We start from the raw sequence: 19937 nt of genomic DNA on the forward strand, positions 1-19937 counted from the left end.
TCGCCGAGCCAAAACTACTGGACATACAGAAATGAAATTTTGGGGATACATTCATATTAATATGTAGGTGCTCGCTAAGAGAGGATTTTTGGATATTCCGTCGCTAAGGGAGTGAAAAGGGGGGTGAAATTTTAAAATGAGTGTATCTATATCTCAAAACTTTAAAAGTTTACAGATGTAAAAGTTGGCATTTAGAATCTTCTTTAAAAATAAGGAAATACGTATTTTTTGTTTTCAGAAAATCCCAATAGGAGGGGTGAAAAAGGGTGAAAAAGCGGTTGAATGCCTTTAATCAGGATACCGGTACTCATATCTCAGAAACTGAACATATTACAGACCTGAAAATTTGTACTTTTGATCTCTTTTAAAAATAAAGAAACATGTATTTTTTGTTTTCGGAAAATCCAATTAATGGGAGGGTGAAAAGGTGGGGTGTATTTTTAAAATGAGTGTATCTATATCTCAAAATTTTACAGCTGTAAAAATCGGTATTTAGTATCTTCATTAAAAATAAAGAAACACGTATTTTTTGTTTTCGGAAAATCCCAATAGGAGGGATGAAAAGGGGTGAAAAACGGGTTGAATGCCTTTAATAAGGATACATATATCTCAGAAACTGAAGATATTACAGACCTGAAAATTGGTGTTTGGGATCTCCTTTAAAAATAAAGTAATACGTATTTTTTTGTTTTTGGAAAATCCAATTAATGGGGGTGAAAAGGGGGCGAATTTTTAAAAAGTCTATACCTATATCCCAAAACTTTAAAAGTCTGCACATGTAAAAATTTATATTTAGAATCTTCTTTAAAAATAAAGGAACTTGTATTTTTTTGTTTTCTGTAAATCCCAATAGGAGGGCTGTAAAAGTGTGGATAATGGGTTGAATGCCTTTAATGAGGACACATATATCTCAGAAACTGAAGATATTACAGAACTGAAAATTTGTATATGGGATCTTCTTTAAAAATAAAGAAACACGTGTTTTTTTGTTTTTGGAAAATCCAATTAATGGCGGTTAAACAGGAGTGACAAATTGAACATCTTCCTTAGTAAATTATTCCAATCTCTAAGTCACCTTCCTATAAACTAACATTTGCTTCACTTTGTCCTCTTAAGTTCGAACTTATCGTAACACAAAGGAAAACTTTTAAAAACACGACTCAAACTTAATCGTCTACTACTTTTAAAAACAGTAGTCTACTAATGTCATTCCACGTCATCTCTCTATGGACAGCCCGGAGCATACCAATTAGTCGAGCAGCTTTTCTCCTTCCTTCCAGTCTACCCAGCCCAAACTTTACAATATTTTCGTAACGCTACTATTTTGTTGGAAATCACGCAGAACAAACCGACCTGCTTTTCCTTGATTTTTTTCCCGTTCTCGAATCAAGTAATCCTGGTGAGAGACTCATACACTGGAAACATACTCTGGCTAGGGTCTTATCAGAGACTTATATGCCCTCTCCTTGATATCCCTACTACAACTTCTAAATACCCTCATAACCTTGTGCGGAGATCTGTACCCTTTATGTAGAATCCTATTTATGTGATTATTCCAATGAAGATATTTCCTTAGGTACTTGTAGTGATCCCCATAAGGAACTTTAACCCCATCAACGCAGTAATTTAAATTCGGAGGACTTTTCCTATTAGTGAAACTCACAACCTGACTATTAACCCCGTTTATCATCATACCATTGGCCGACACCTAGGGCTTGCTTGTTACGCACATTAGACAAAGTCCAAGTGTGCTTGAAGCAGATTAAGCCCAGGACTTCATATCGTAAATAAGTGCTGTAGCCTTAAATCTAATATATCGAAGAAGGAAAGCTATTCATGTATAGAGGGACTCTAAGATTCAAAGAAATGTCTGATACTAAGTTGTAACACATAAGTGAACTACTGTATATGCCTCCGGTCTCCATTATTCCCTTGAGAAGCGAGTTCCATCTTCTTCAATGTGAAGGCTGTGATTTTAAAAAGTTCCATCAGCTTGGACAGACTACCTTCACCATTCTCTCTCCCACTTTGTAGGAGCTTTATTGGCTAAATTGATCCTTTGAACGAGCACGGTGGTTGTGGAGCAAGTGTTCGGGCTGGCGGGACGTATCGTAAATAGTTTTAGTGGTGATCATTTCTTTAGCATGAGGTAAGTCAATTTCAAGTCCACTCCCTTAGCCAGTCTCTCTACGTATGACATCAGGTTTCTACCAGTTTTGAAATGGATACCCGTTTTCAGTATTTCCTCACTTTCACATCCAAACTTCGGTATCAGTTTCCGAGCATCATGACCTGTGTAACCTCCGTGGAGTCTATGTAACCACGGGGCATCATCCGAGATCTTTGCCCTTTATATAGAATCCTATTTATGTGATTACCCCAATGAATAGCTTTCCTTAGGTACTTACAGTACGTTGATCCCATAAGGAACTTTCACCTCATCAATGCAGTAGTTAATACTGAGAGGACTTTTCCTATTAGTGAAACTCACAACCTGACTTTTAACCCCGTTTTTCATCATACCATTGTCCGACACATATTCCAGACTTCAATAAGTCATTTTATCTTTCCGACCTCCCTTGATCACTAGTTATTCTCCGAGGTACTAGTTTAAAAAGTTCTACAACAGTCATCACCACAGGATCAAGGTATTGGACACCCCTCACTTCCCAGAAGACCCTGGAGAAATAGCTGACTTGAATCATATCTTACTGTCATGTAAGAATTACTCCCAACAGTAGAACCATCTGTACTCTTCTCTAGCGAAGTTAGATTCCCCACCACCAACCTCAGTTGCCATCCTCTTATCAAATCTAACTCCAGAATTATACTCTGTAATTTGTCAAAATTTGTCAGACTGTAGTATTAAGTTATAAGTTATGATTTTTTTTTCAACCGTAAAGATCTAATGTATGATCGCTCACTGTGTAAGTACTGGCCACATAGTCTTCCGAGGTCGAACGCATTTAAAACACCTTATTGATATAAAAATGAAAGGTATATGAGGTTACCGAAGAATGAGAAATGAAATGTTAATGCAGAATTATTGAAGAAGTATGAGAACTCAGTCAAATTATTGTCAAATAATATTTGTCTATTTTATTCGCTAGTCAATATGCTAATACTACTTAGTTTCCAATACATCAAAATGCCTTGCTTTTGTAAACATCACATATTTTTTCTCTCTAAATACAGTATATGTAGAAACTAATCTAAGTTCAGATGTATCTGCAATGGTAACTCACCAGTCAGTCGCACGTTGGCAGGTGAGCTGACGACAACCTGACGGGTAAGACGATGCATGGTACGGCAGCGATAAGGTGGGAACTGGTCACTGAACTCTACGTTATGGACCAGTAACTCTCCCGTCGGCAACAGGTGGAATTTGCCATCTGGAACAGAGACAAAGTTTAAGGTAACAACTGGTGACACGCCACTGTAACATACAGGCTTGTACAATATTTGTTAGGAATCAAAACCACTCAACGTGAAATCGAGCAATTGTACAGATCATTGAAGGATTCGTTACGCATTACAACAAATTGTATTCGATCACATAGAGATAAACAACATCATTTACAATACTTAAACGGATGTGTTCACAGCCAGAATAATGGACGTATGACACGCTATTGAGGAGAGTGACTATGCGAAATCCCAGGAATCTTTAAAGAAAAGTTAAACCGAGTCGCTCAAGTAAGAAGTTTAATTACTAAAGCATACGCAGTACAGTAATTAAATTCGTGGAATGGACACATAGTGTTCCTGTGGTGCACTACATAGGATTGGTTGCGCAACAGGATAGTGCCATGGCAGTACTTCGCTGGTCCCAGCAGAAGCAGGTAATTGCGTACATAACAGTGTACGCGGAATTGTGATTTGCATTTCAAGAATTAGGCAAATCCGCCAGCGAAACGTTTGAGATGATGGAGGCGAAATCGACCATATCACCATGATGGGAAATAGTCACGAAAAGTCACGTAAAAAGACAAGGTCGTGCTATTGATAGCAGTACGCAGTTGTACGCTGTGTTGCCTAGACTGTAGGTGCCAGTACACGAAATTATTAAGTCAGTCCAGGAACTTAATTACTGTAGGAGTAGAAGCCTTTATAATATTTTGTGATGAAGGTGGTAAAAGGCAGTAATTGTCAGGAGAAGGAGTTGGGCTATTAAGTACTCGTGAGGAAAATCCTTGAATATAGTGTAGTCGTGTGGGATACGTACCATAAAAACAGACTTCATACAATGAGCTGAAGATGGTAAAACAAAACGCATGCTTAATGGTTTAAATCCTAGACTTAGTGTTAAAAATATGACAGGGAAACTTATATGGAAGTCACTGGTCGCTGGAAGGAGAATAATACGATTATTTAACACATTTAATGTTTATATGAACAAAATAAACTGGGGAAAGTTGAACAGCCAGCTAGGGAAACCCATTTAGGTTAATACCTTCGATCAGTGGTGTGAGGTAAATTGAAGACGGTAGAAATGAAACTATGGGTAAGTCGTTTGTAAACCTTTCAGTGTGAAGCACTTGTTGGTAGAATAACTGCCGCCTGCAGGCTTGCGTGTTGTTTAAAGGGGCCGAACACCTACATCGTCGACCCTACAGTAACTGCAACGTTAGAATCGATACGGGGTGTTTTAGAAGTACACGGCATCATTTCAGAGTTACATTCCTTACACGTCGAGAAGGAAAAAGTCCATATAAACATGGGTCCAAAAATGCTTACTTTCCAAGATATCAGAGGCTGTCGTGGGCTGAAACGTCAGGTGGTATGGACTAGCTTGCAAGTACTGTTCTACTCCGGTCGTTACTTTACAAAAGGTGTTCAAAACGGTCACCTTGTACAATACAACAGGCTTGTACTCTTCGTCACATGGAGTTACGAACACGCTTGGTGTTGCAGATATTATTTGAAAGGACCTTACAACTCTGCCACGATGCGTTGCATCATCCTCCGCAGCAGTCGCGCACAGCAAAGACTTTGCGTATCCCCACAGAACGATTTCCAACGGGTTCAGATCAGGTGTTTGTGGAGGCCAAGAGTACGCTTTTCCGGACCCAAGTTTATACACCCAACAGATTTTTCCTACTTTATGAATACGAGCAGCCACTTGTTTCTTAACCATCATGCGATATGTGTTATATTCTGTGCTTTGTTCCTTGAAGATTCCCTACTTCCTAGACCTTTATCGTCATTTACCGCTTCTTGATTTACAATTTGTTTTACGTCGCACAGACAGAGGTAGATTTTAAGGTGACGATGGGATAAGAAAGGGCTATGGGTGGGAAGGAAGCGACCATTCCCTTAATTGCCTGGTTGAAAATGGGAAACCACGGAAAACCACTTTCTGGACTGCCGGCAGTGGGGTTAGAATCTACTACCTGCCGAATGCACGCTTACAGCAGCGCGCCCCTTTCCACACGGCCAACTCTCTCGATGAACCGCTCTTAATTTTGTTTTAACTATTGTTTCGTGGCATTAACCGGCAACCTTACCATTTTTGTTGGAAATTTCCAAAAATAGGAAAACTGGAAGTGAAGGCTAATTAGCTGACCTGGAAATACAAGGTCTTAACGAAACTTCGCAACGTACCTGGAGCAGTTAGGGACGCAGTGCGGTTAGGGACGCGCAGCTGTGAACTTGCATCCGGGAGATAGTGGATTCGAACCCCACTGTCGGCAGCCCTGAAGATGGTTTTCCATTTTCATACCAGGCAAATGCTGGTACTGTACATTTATTAAGATCATGGCTCCTTCCTTCCCATTCCTAGGCCTTTCCTATCCCATCGTCGCCATAAGACCTATCTGTGTCGGTGCGACGTAAAGCAAATAGCAAAAGAAAGCAATAAACTATAAAGGAGAAATGACTCTTTGATAGCCCCAGGGGATCTTGGAGACTGTGGGGTGGTGACTATGGGGCCTTTAGCTGAGTCCTGGTATTGTTTCCACTTACATGTGTCAGCCTTCCTATTTTCATCTACCCTATCCGATCTCCCTAGGCCAACTCTTGTTCTTTTCCCACCCCCACAGAGTAAGGTTTGCGATGTCAAGGGAGTCATATTTCTTTGGCCAATACCTTCATTTTTCGAAGTGTCAGACCCCTTCCAGTCTTTTCCCTCGGATTAGTGTTAATAGAGGATGGTTGTCCATTTTTTCTTACGCTTAAAACGGCAATCACGACTACAATTACCACCAAATCCACCACTACCATCTCCTTGAAACCATCGACAGTAAAAGAGCACATTATTTTATTTTATAGTAGAACAGTTTGAACTGTAAATGTATTGGTGGGGCCATCACCCTACACAGGTCAAGCGTAAGCTATGTTTCACTCTGTACAAAACCAGAAGTTGGGATGTATTGAAGGGAGCTAATTTGCAATTATTGTTTTTAACCACGAGTGGAGGTGTACCACAAACTTGTATCATATTAACTGCATGTACCACTCAATATTACGACCTAACAGAACAAATAAAAGTTGTCAATTTACCTACCAGATCCGCGTGTACATGTTAAATATCGTACTATTTATTAAATGCAAAAATATGAGGCACAAATGATCGTAGTAAAAATTATATTCTTCTGGTATTCACGTCAAAACTTCACACCTAAATGATAGACCCATATTAGGCCAATATTTTATAACCCAAATTTGGAATGTCTCATAAACTGACTCACCATATTTATCCTTTAAGTGGCTGAAACATTAAGTGGTTTACCTTATAAACACAGTGAATTTTCTGAGTTCAGAATTATCTGTACTTGCATGTGCATGAATATTTCTACTGTCTTTCAAATTCAATTCTTGAATTTTATTCCTACCTAAGTACGTTATGGTGATGCTTACTAACGTCATTCAATTTTGAGTCTTTCAATTTTCTTTAACTTTTTTAACGTCGCTCTAACACATCGAAGGTTTTCGACGACGCAAGGATGGAAAGGAGATAGGATTGAGAAGGTAGCAGCCATGGCCTTAATTAAGGTACATCCCCAGCATTTGACTGGTGTGAAATTGTATACCATGGAACCCACCGACATCAGGGCTGCTGACGGTGGGACATGAACCCACCATCTTCCGAATGCAAGCTCACAGCTTCGCGCCCCTAACTGCACGCTCAACTCATCGGTCCATATTTTTCCTCTCAGTGTCTTATTATGTTCCATAAATGGGTGTCTACGATGTAAACAAAGATAACCTTTCGCAAGACAGCATTCAGCCTACATGTTTCTAACTGGAGATAAATTTGCCTCCATATTTACAGATAAAATACTCACAGTTCTGATAATTTGGACAAGCAATTGTTCCTTCACGAAATGTGGAAAAGGAAACTCCTAAGACATGAAGGATAAGTAAACTATGAGACTGCTAACAATGTACACAATATTTATTATTATAATTACATACAAATAAATACATATTTTGCAAGATGTATTTGAGTTTCTTTCTTTTAAAAGAATTTAGCTTGCTTCTCGAACTTCCTACTAATTATCTCTATATATCGTCGCCATAAGATATATTGCTTGTGTCGGTGCGACGTAAAGCAACTAGCAAAAAAAAAAAAAAAAAATTATCTCTATAAATGTCGATGTGTTCATCAGCTATCAGACTCGTGATGGAGGTCGATTACATTCATCAGGTGCCTTTGTTGATCGCTCTACTATTACGACATCTTCACCTGAACGACCACTCGGTCCTGGTTCATCACTATATTTCACCACTTTAACCTTTTCCACTTTTCTGACTTATTATTTGCAACCAAACGATGTTTACGTGTTGGCGGTATAATGGTACACGACGTACTCACCTGATAGCATAACCTCAAACCGGAAACTCATAGGTTGACTGACTCTACCACTTGTAACGCTATTGTCACATCATACATGACCCACTTCAAATTAATCAAACTGGACTTTAGTTTTGCAAAATTCAAACATCTGGCACACAATTGTTTAAAAAATGTATCAAATTGTTTATCGAAATGTTTAAAATGAACATCGAATAATAATTGTAGAACAAGTTAATTTTAAAAATTTCCCTTTTTATGGGCTTTTAGTGAATAACATTTGGACTGGATAAGATTTCAAAAATGTTCTTTCTTCATTTGATACAGCTCTTCAAAACACGCGTTTTGACACTTTCACCATTTCTGTACCTTAAATACTTCAGTCACAATTGAATGAAATAGCTTAACTTTACGCTTTTTCTAAAGTCGGGCCCTATGCTGTGTGAAACAGAAACATTTTAAATTTTAAAATTAATACAAACTGCGTGGAGCACCAAGGAATTCGAATGAAAACTATATATAACACTAGCAAGATACCCATATTTCGCTACGGTTTTAAAGTGAAAGTTATTATCCATGGTTTATATTTTGCAGAGTCCACTCTCAGCTGAACCTGTAAAATACGCTCTCAGTTCGTACGTCAAACGTTTTTGGAGGAATGATTATTTATTTTCTGATATAATACACATTTGAACTCCATACGGAAGAATTTGAATGTTTTAAACCCTATCTTATTTAACAAGTAGAATGTAAAAGTGACCAACCAATGAAATTTTGATTTTATATGTTGAACAGTAATTAAGGGATGAATACTTTTTAAGGGGTGAACGTTTTTAAATATTTCTTAACATATAGGAAAGAAACGAAAATAAGTTCGTACCTATAACGGTTTCGTAAGAATGGATATTGTGTTTTCGAGAGTCAACAACCATTAAACCCCTTAGGGAAAAATATTTTGAAGTATACGATGTATTACACCTATCACATAAAAGAAGACCTTTATCGTAAAATTACAACTTTGTACGTCATACAGTTTTGGAGGGACGGATAATTTCGTTTCTGGAGCTAACCTCATTTAACACTTCAGGGACTGAACGCAAAAAAACAAAAAACAAAAAAAAAATTCCATTTCCCCACCGCTATTTCGTACCGCTATTTAGAAGTTTGTTTTCGTAGTTAAACCGTTTCAGAGGAAGGAAAGGATATATTTGTTTTCGTATTAACTCCATTTAGCTCTCTGAACGGTTAAATTTGTTTCAAACCTTCTGTTATTTAACACCTGGGATATCATTTGAAATTTTAACTTCATAATTCAAACGGCTTCATATAAATGGAAAATTTTGTCATCATTCCGAAGCCCCCAGTCAAAACCCCGTTAGGGGTTTATTGTTATAATTCCACATCTTATTTGCATCCCCATAAAAGCAGTTGAGTTCCTTGCATCCCCTTGAATCCACACACAGCTCCCCCGCCACAAAATATGTGTGTCTTTTTTAAAACTAAACAAAACTCTAAATGCATGTTTCCTTATTTTTAACGGTGATTCCAAATACCAATTTTCACGTCTGAAATATCTCCAGTTTTGGAGATACCAGTATCGTAATAAAAATTATTCAACCCCCTTTTTCAGTCATTTTACTCCCCCCATTTTAATGTTCTTTCCGAAAACAGAAAATACATGCTACTTTTTAAAAATATATTAGAAATACCAATTTTCACGTCTGCAATATGTTACGTTTTTGAGATATGCTATAGATATGCTTATTTTTAAAATTCACTACTTTCTTAGTTCCCCTTCAGTGGATTTTCCGAAAACAAATTATCTATGTTTCTTTGGTTTTACAGGAATTCCAAATACCTATTTCCACATGTGTAACATGTTACGCTTCTGAGATATACTGTAGATATACTCTTTTAAAAAAATTCATACCCTTTGTCACTCCTGTTCACCCCCATTAATTGGTTTTTCCAAGAACAAAAAATACGCGTTTCTTTATTCTTGAAGGAAATTCCAAATACCAATTTGCATGACTGTAACATGTTCAGTTTTGATATATAGGTATCCTCATGAAAGGTAGTCAATCACGTTTTCACCCTTTTCACCCCGTTTAATGGGATTTTCCGAAAACAAAGAAATACGTGTTCTTTATTTTTAAGGCGATTCTAAATACCAATTTTTAAGTCATTAAAATTTTAAGTTTATGAGGTATAGGTAAACTCATTTAAACAATTCACCCCCCTTTTCATCCCGTTAGCAACGGAATATCCAAAAATCCCCCCTTAGTGTGCACTCAACCCTCTCGCTGCAGGAGATCCAGCCAAGGACAGATGACATAGCCATCATACATTCCATTCCTTCCATCTCATTATCTCCAGAAGTGAATGTGATATAAAAATTCTGATCACATCATCGTGTATCACATATAAACAAAGATAGAATACCAAATATCTTCAAAATCGGCGCTAGGATAGCCGAGTAATTGAAGGTAGAATATTGTCGAATTTGAAACCACACTGCCCAGTCTACGGATATAAAGGAGTTCGTTGAGCTAGCGTAAGTCAGTTTCTCTCCGTGTACTCCCAGCTGCCACGATGTGCGGGTCAGCAGTGGATATCTATTCGAAGCCGTTAGTCTGTCCGGAATATTGCCGATGATAATCGTGTTAAACAATACAAGTGTTCCTGTGTAAATTTCTAAGTGTCAGAAGTGAAAACTTTGGACTCTGATTTTGTGTGAGGTACGAATTCAATAACTATTTCGAGTCGTCAATAGTTAATAGACTCGTATGTTGAAGTGGAAAAGCTCGAGTAATTAACATTCTTTCTTCGAGCGAATAATCGTGAATTGTTATTGACTTGCATAAACTGTGACATAATATTAACAGCATTTATTCCGTAAAAACTGTGCTTTAATTTATATCACAAGACTGTGTCGCAATGACAGATTTATTTCCCAGGAACTGTGCTTTAATTTATTTTCGTAAGACTGTGCCTTAGTGTCAGAAAAGGTTCGAAACTCTGATACTTCATTAATTTGAGTTACGTCGAACGACCATTATTTCATTTTTTGAACTGTTTTAATCTTCTTTTACATTACAAACTGTGATACTCTATTAAATTTAAGTACGTCGTCAGGTACATAGAACGACTATCATATTATTTACGCTGAACTTTGTTAAGCTCTTTCTTTCATGGTGAATAGTGGAACTTGTCGATTCTACGAACTGTGTCGTGTATTAATATTCAGTGCAGTTCGGTAGAGAAGTGTCGTATCAGATCCCATTAACATTCTGTGCGATGTCCATACACTTCTCTACTCCCTTCATGGGATCTCAGTGGAAATGAATTCTAATTTAATTATTCCACGCTGCACTCAAAAAATCACCAGGCGTCAAGACTCCCGGGTTCGATCCCAATCCTCACCAGTACTTCAAGATCCGTCAACCGCCGTGGGATAACGTGGTGTCATAGTGCTGAGAGGAGATCCATGGTGAGGGGGAGGGACATCGCCGACACCGACATCAAGGGACAACGTATCTTCCAACCACTGCTTGGACTTTCTAAAATCCTACGAGTCTGTAAAAGGTGATATACTTTGTCTGACGTGAATAAACCGGAAGTTTAATTTAAAAAGAACTTATTCAGATACCCTTCTCTCTGTAGTTCCTAGAATGGGCCGTACACGCCTTGGCGTCAACCCATGCTCTCCGCTGCAGTTAAAGTACGGGCGTTCTGATTACAATATATAGACTTTGGTTTTACGTCGGGCCATCACAGACAAGTTTTGTGAGGACGATGGCCTAGAACAGGGCTACGATTGGGAAGGAATTGACAGCGGCCTGCAATAACCTCAACACATTTTCGGTGTGAAAAGGACTGGAAAGAAAGGACTGGATCAGAGAGAAGGCTTTTTTGCGGATGATGTTATAATGTGGAGAGGAATAAGTAAGTTAAAGATGGTGAGTGACTTCAAAAAGACCTCAACAATGTTGTGAGATGGACAGCATTGATATTAAACGAGGAGAAGGTCAGTCTTCTCAGGTTAAATCACTGCATTGATGGGATGCAAGTTCCTTATTGAGATCACTGTAAGTTAGTATAAGGAAATATCTTCAGTAAGGTTGTAAACAAAGGTTTCAGATCTCTTCACATGGTTATGTAGGTGTTTAGGGGTTGTAGTAATGATGTAAATGAATGTAGATATGTATGTATTGAAAGTTAATTACAAGAAGGGCCAGAGGTCCCTTTGGTTCTAACTACCACTATAACATGAATTTATCAATTAATGTGCAAAATCTAATAACAAAAATACATAAAAGAGTGTAAGATACACTTTCGTACTGAGTATAAATAATTAAAAACTAAATATGTAGGATATTATCATATTAGTTTTACCATTTCCGAAATATAGAATATACTACAAGGCAGATAACACATAAAAATCCTAAACTGCATTTTAATGCCGAGGATGAATAATTAAAAGTAAAAATAGATATTTAAATATATCTAGGAGATTATAATATTTACTAATATTTATTTAATTGATGAAAATTCGATTACATGGCTTAATAAGTGGAAAGATAGCAGTATTTAAGACATTTGTCTGCTGTTTTGATATCAATTTGCTGTATTTATTATCATTTCGTTTCATGAGGGCATGTGAGTCTCTGGTAACACATCAGTACGATTGCATTTTATGGGACCATCACCAGGATTACTTGACTCCAGAACTGGGAAAACCCAAAGGAAAGCAGCTGAAATTTTTATGGGTGATTTCCAGCAAAACGGAAATGTTGCGAACTTTGGGCTAGGAAGTCTTGGGAGGAAGGAGACGAGTTGCTCGCCTTAGTGGTGTGTTCCTATCTGTCAGTGAAAAGATGGCGTGTAATGGCATTAGTAGATGAATAAATTTGACTGGTGTTTTTAAAACTAGTAAAGATAACAATATGAAGGAACTTTGGAATTCAAGAGGACAAATTGAGACAATTGCTCGTTTATAGGAAGAGGAGTTAGAGATGGGATAATTTACCAAGAGAAATGTTCGATAGGTTTTCAAATAGTTGGAATTATTTTAATCAGCGGCAGTTCTAAATGCAGTTCAGTAATGATTGATTTAATGAGAAACCGCAGAGTATCATCTTGGCTGCCAACATTGTTGTTTGAACTCACCGTCTCCTGAATGCAAGCTAATAGCTTCATGGCCCGAACCGCGTTGTCTACTTGCTCGATGAAAGCTAAACTTTTAGGACGATATTAAAGTATTGTTTTACAATATTACTACGTTGTAATGCTAACGCAACAAACGATAGTGCCTGGCTGAGCGGCGAAGACGCTTGAAGCGCTGGCCTTCTGACTCCAACTTGGCAGGTTCGATCCTGGCTCAGTCTGGTATTATTTGAAGGTGATCAAATACGTCAGATTTACTGGCACGTAAAATAACTCCTATGATACTAAATTATGGCATCTCGATGTCTCCGAAAACCGTAAAAGTAGTTAATGGGACGGAAAGCAAATAACATTATTACAAGAAACTACAGCGTAAGTGCATGTAATTTGAATCATGTAGGGAATTGAACCAGCAAGTTCAGGTCTCCAAATAGACTGGATAATACATTCTTATAGGCAGTCCACACTCGAGAGAACTACATTCAGTTATTTTGTGTTGAAAAACCTGGTATAGAACCATTGGCATGTCAAGCACTTACTGTAATTTCCTTTTACATGTTTCTCGAATTTCTTTCCAAGATTAAACTCGTTATGCAGGTAACATATTGGCCTCTATGAACTTAAGGATTTTACAGAGCTATCTCTGTAGGAATATTTACACAAGTCTCCAGCAAAGCTCGGAACATTGAGAAGAAAGCCAATGCTGACAGTCATCTCATAACTGGCGTAAAGTCACGTAGAAGATTCTTCATGGCTCATTACAAGTCCTCGAGCGGCCTCATCAGAGACAAGGCACGTGCTAATTTCTCTTCCTCGAAGCAAACTTGACCACGTGAGGCCACAAGAGCTACGAGAGTCGGTTGCTATGACGACGTGTTTAACAAGTGACTCCACCGAGCTCGATAGCTGCAGTCGCTTAAGTTCGGCCAGTATCCAGTATTCGGGAGATAGTGGGTTCGAACCCCACTGTCGGCAGCCCTGAAGATGATTTTCCATGGTTTCCCATTTTCGCACCAGGTAAATGCTGCTTCCTTCCCACTCCTAGCCACTTCCTGTCCCATCGTCGCCATAAGACCTATCTGTGTCGGTGCGACGTAAAGCAAATAGCAAAAAAACGGGTGACTCCCGGAAAATTGGACTGAGATTGAATTCTGCATTCCGCCCATCGGGGGGGGGGGTTAACATTTAAAATAAATAAATAAATAAATAAATAAATAAATAAATAAATAAATAAATAAATAAATAAATAAATAAATAAATAAATAAATAAATAAATACAATTTAGAGGGTATGGCTATCTAGTTGCAATTCTCCTCCGAATAATAATCACCACTATTGCCATAAATATAAAGCCAACTTAGAAACAGGGGCCGCTGATCCGTCTGTCTAGATTCCTTTAAAGGATTCCATTAGAGGAAAATACCGGCATTTTTAACCAATCTTAATATTCAGAATCTACCAATCCGGCAATAGTTCTTGCGGTACATAAGATTATATAGAGTCTCTTTGCGAGCAATGCCGCGTATTTGACAACGCCCTTCTTATCCATTATTTTGCTTAAGACCGGTCTCTCAGCCCAGGCACATGCATTTTTGCAGTCCGTTAGAACAATTTTCATTTTATTGTGCTCAAGTATAAAGGAAAATGAACGTTAACTATATTATGCTGTAGAAGTGCCTCAATACATTGTGCAAACATACCTTTCTACAGTACAGTACAGCAACATTAATTTTCCTTTACATTTCTGCATAGGAAAATGACAATTGTTCTGATGGACTGAATTTCCATATGTGGCAGGGAGGAGGTACAACTATTAAGAAAAATAATGGATAGGAAGTGCATTGTCAGATAACATCACCAAATGAAATTCGGATTCTAATGGAGAATTGTACACATAGCTTACCTTCCCGTGATTAGTGTTTGCCTTAGGAGAAAAACTTCAGTACTAGTTCCAATTGAGATATAATTTGAACATAATTTTCAATACAGTTGTTTCGCTTAAGTTACTTACCAAAATAAATTGACTTAATAAATGTTAAGCCTAAAAGCTAGTCACTATACGGACGTGGTCATTTGTAAAGCCACAATCCCACAACACAGTCCCTACATAATTTGTATTTGAAACAATAATGAAGATGACGTTCCTCTGCTATCATTAAGGCTAGAATTTTACTAAATTATCCGAGTGTTATATCATTTTAATGTGAAATAGTTATAACTTTTCTGCTAGTTGCTTTACGTCGCACCGACACAGATAGGTCTTATGACGACGATGGGACAGGAAAGGCCTAGGAATGGGAAGGAAGCGGCCGTGGCCTTAATTAAGGTACAGCCCCAGTGTCCCGCGTTCAAATCTAGGCTATCATTAGTTAATTTGTATGGCTCAGGGGCTGAGTGTTCGTGCCAATTTTAGCATTATAAATTGCCTATACGGCGTCAAAAGAGAGACCTGCAACAACAGGCCTCTCCGGAGACCAATCACCATTATTATTATTATTATTATTATTATTATTATTATTATTATTATTAATATTTGGAATCAGAGTCTCACTTCGGTAATTAAAACTTTTGGCTCTATTGATATCACCCTACTTGTCCTTCAGTGCCCAGGATGGATCTATAGCATTTATGTTCACATACTCCGTCTTTCCCAAAGATATTTGCCATCCTGTTTCAATACCATTTCCTTCAGGACTTCAGTCCGTTTAGTTACAATTTTTAGGTTCTCTATGAAATACGCCACGTCATCAGCAAATTAGAGGTACTCAAATTCAAGCCCAGCTCTTTTGTGACCTAATCTAACTGTATTTGGAAAGTTGACCTGACACATTTGTTTTCACAATTCAAATACTTTTTAAAATTGTAATTATTATTAGAACCTTCGTGACTCAGACGGCAGTGCGCCGGATTCTCACCGCTGGGTTCCATGGTTCGAATCCCGCTCACTGCATGTGAGATTTGTGCTGGACAAAGAGGAGGCGGGACTGTTTTCTTTCTCCGGGTACTCCGATTTTGCCTGTCACCTTTCATTCCAGCCACACTCTCCAATATCCTTGTATTTCATATGTCACTCATTAATCATTACCCCAGAGGACTGCGACAGGCTTCGGCAGTCGATACAGTTCCTATCATCGCCGCTAGATGGGGACTTCATTAATTCCATCCCTGACCCGGCCGAATGACTGGAAACATATGTGGAATTTTCTTTATTATTTTTAAATTTTTATTTTATTATTATTATATTCAGGGAGTTTCCCTTGTTATTCCACTTTTTAGAACATTGCTGTTCAATTCGTTTGCAATATGGCACTAAGTGAACTGGCTACGCCGTTCGGTTCGCGTAGTCGTTGGATTGGATTCGAGTGAAGTAGTGGGTTCAAACTCCAACGTTGAAGATGGTTTTCTGTGATTTCCCATTCAATACCTAGGCCACTTTCTTTCCAGGTCTTATACTTCCCCATCCCACTGTCACCTGAAACCTGTATAAGCATATATATAAATAAATTCTCCGCTACACGGAAAAGCTTAGAATCATGGATATGTTTTCGGCTTAGAAGACGAAAGAACGAGTACAGATTCTGTAGTTGGGTGTACAAATTATGCATGCTTTCATTCTACCTACGGGATCAAAAGGAGTATGTGACCTGCGACCAGCAATATAGCAGCTGATCCAACACACAATTTCACGACCATAAATGTTCGCAAGATACGTATTATGAGGAAAATTATTCTGCCTTCGGTGAAGTTAATGTATCTAACGGGCTTAGCTGTGACCTAGACGAAACGCCAGTCAAAGACAGTGGATATTCCTTTGAAACACGGTGCCATTTTTACTTACTGTATACTGGGTCTCTCTCATAAACCTATATCGTCCGGCAGCGTTTATACCAGGGCCTCTCAGGGTGCATGCGCGTGGTGCATGCACTGTGCACGGTGCAAGAGACGACTTGGCTTGGTTGACCAGACTGCAGACCCCCCACTCCTCGATTTGGAGCAATAGCGCTTACTCTCTCTTTCCTCACGCCTCTCTCGCTCGCTCCGCCTGTCTCCCTCTGCCCCACTTGCGCCGTAGCGCTACAAATCCAGGCTGACTTGAGCCGAGCAGAGGCGAGTTGAGCCGAGCTTAGCCGAGTGGCCCAGAGACGAAGCGTTGATCCGAGCCATGCCGAGCGGCAGCGATGTACAGTGCACGGAGCTCTTGCGCCTCTATCTGCACGCGTGAGATTTTGGGCGTTTGAGAGGCCCTGGTTTATACTCTCCGAGACCTAAGCAGCTGTATGGGAGGCGTGCGCATAGTCTTGACCTTGCAAGGAGCTTGCACGTGTTCGACCTGGCAAGCATCAGTCGCCAGTCTGAATCTCAGCTGTTAACATGGTGAGACAGTTATCATTGCAACACCGTATTTTCATATGAAAAGGTTATTTCAAGTAGGAGTCGACTCGATTTGTTCAGCAATTTCCTGGTGAAATGCTACCTTCATGGGAACAGATTCACTTAATTGTATTTTTCTTTAAAAATTGTTTTACGTCGCAGCGACACAGATAGGTCTTATGGCGACGATATGACTCGAAAGGCCTAGGAGTAGGAAGGAGGCGGCCGTAGCCCAAATAAGGTGTGTCCTAGCATTTGCCTGGCGTGAAAATGGCAAACTGCGTAAAACCATCTTCAGGGCTGCTGACAGTGGGGTTCGCACCCACTATATCCCGAATGGTGTATACTGGCCGCACTTAAGCGACTGCAGCTATCGAGCTCGGTAGGTAATCTATATATATACGATATATAAATGTCATTGTATGTATTACATCTCCTCCTAAACCACTTGAGCGATTTACTCCAAACTTGGTACACTTACGACTTAGTATCAGGAGACAAACTGCGTTGGGGTTAGACACTCCAAGTATCCTTAGGGGGGGGGGAGTGATATGTAAACATATTAGAAAATGGTGTCGATTCCATACTTTACGGGATCACCGAGATGAATTGTGATAGGGGTGAGATATATCAAAATAATCGAAAACAGTGTCGAATCCATATTTTCCGGGGTCCCTAAGATGAATAGGGATACTCCGGATTTTCTTAAAGTCCAAGTTGAGCCCCCTTCGGAGTGGGGCGAGGGGGGAAGTGATATATAAAAATAATAGAAAATATTGTCGAATACATACTTTTAAGTGTAGCTGAGATGAATTCCGGATTTTGTTTGAGTCCACATTCAGCCCCCTTTGGAATGGCGGGGGAGGGGGGAGTGATATATAAAAATAATCGAACATAATGTCGAATCCATAGATTTCGGAGTCGCTGATACGAATAGTGTCACTACGAAATTTTTTAAAGTCCAACTTCAGCCCCCTTTGGGGTGGGGACGAAGGGTGAGGGTTATATAAAAATAATCGCATATAGTGTCGAATCCATACTTTTAGGGATTGCTGAGATGAATATTGACACTCCGCATATTTTTAAAGTATAAGTTCTGGCCCCTTTGGGGTGGAGTCGTACAAATGATAACTACTATCTGGAAAAATACTGTGGGCAAGAAGCCCCTAGAACCCCTCGCGAAGTGGGTGAAATATAATCTATTTTAATAAATTGAAGTCGGTTTGGAACGATCTATATAGACAGCACTGTATATATATATATAAATTAAGGTAAAATAATGAAAATAGACGTGAATTAATGAGGCACTTCCAGGCATCTTAGAAACTTAAAACTTGGTACGAGAGAACCCGATGATTTCAGGTTCCCTAGAAAAAATTAGAACATTCTCAAAATACCCTGAAGGGCCACGCTGGGAGTCTCAAATTTGGGGCTCAGCATAAGAACGCAGTCGGATATATTTATCCAAAACGATAAAATATAGGTTTCAAGGGCTTAAGAGTTACCTGAAAGTCCTAATTTTTAACACCTCCCCGAAATCAAGATGGCGTCACAATCTGCCAGGCTAGCTGGAAAATTGAAATTTGGCAAAATTATAGCTTTTAACCTGTAACTGAGGGAAAAATTATGCGATGTTTAAATTTTTAATTTTTGTTGTTGTTTGAGTAATCAGTCCATAGACTGGTTTGATGCAGCTCTCCATGCCACCCTATCCTGTGCTAACCTTTTCATTTCTACGTAACTATTGCATCCTACATCTGCTCTAATCTGTTTGTCATATTCATACCTTGGTATACCCCTACCGTTCTTACCACCTACACTTCCTTCAAAAACCAACTGAACAAGTCCTGGGTGTCTTAAGATGTGTCCTATCATTCTATCTCTTCTTCTCGTCAAATTTAGCCAAATCGATCTCCTCTCACCAATTCGATTCAGTATCTCTTCATTCGTGATTCGATCTATCCATCTCACCTTCAGCATTCCTCTGTAACACACCATTTCAAAAGCTTCTATTCTCTTTCTTTCTGAGCTAGTTATCGTCCATGTTTCACTTCCATACAATGCCACGCTCCACACAAAAGTCTTCAAAAACATCTTTCTAATTCCGATATCAATGTTTAAAGTGAGCAAATTTCTTTTCTTAAGAAAGCTCTTCCTTGCTTGTGCTAGTCTGCATTTTATGTCCTCCTTACTTCTGCCATCGTTAGTTATTTTACTACCCAAGTAAAAATATTCATCTACTTCCTTTAAGACTTCGTTTCCTAATGTAATATTTCCTACATCACCTGCCTTCGTTCGACTGCACTCCATTACTTTTGTTTTGGACTTATTTATTTTCATCATGTACTCCTTACCCAACACTTCATCCATACCATTCAGCAACTTCTCGAGATCTTCTGCAGTCTCAGATAAAATAACAATATCATCGGCAAATCTCAAGGTTTTGATTTCCTCTCCTTGGACTGTGATTCCCTTTCCAAATTTCCCTTTGATTTCCTTTACTGCCTGTTCTATGTAAACATTGAAAAGGGGAGGGGACAAACGGCAGCCTTGCCTCACTCCTTTCTGGATTGCTGCTTCTTTTTCAAAGCCCTCGATTCTTATC

The 19937-nt window shown here is 38.9% G+C and overlaps 1 protein-coding gene across 1 annotated transcript in view; it reads right to left on the reverse strand.

Moving 5' to 3' along the window:
* LOC136874332 (cell adhesion molecule Dscam2) overlaps positions 1 to 19937 on the reverse strand; it is a 1095748-nt gene that overhangs the window by 811995 nt on the left and 263816 nt on the right. The window contains exon 3 of the mRNA XM_068227756.1: positions 3246 to 3392. Within this exon, the coding sequence (XP_068083857.1) occupies positions 3246 to 3392 (147 nt within the window). The remainder of the gene's footprint in view (positions 1 to 3245; positions 3393 to 19937) is intronic.

This window comes from Anabrus simplex, chromosome 5 (assembly GCF_040414725.1).
Source record: "Anabrus simplex isolate iqAnaSimp1 chromosome 5, ASM4041472v1, whole genome shotgun sequence".
NCBI lineage: Eukaryota > Metazoa > Arthropoda > Insecta > Orthoptera > Tettigoniidae > Anabrus > Anabrus simplex.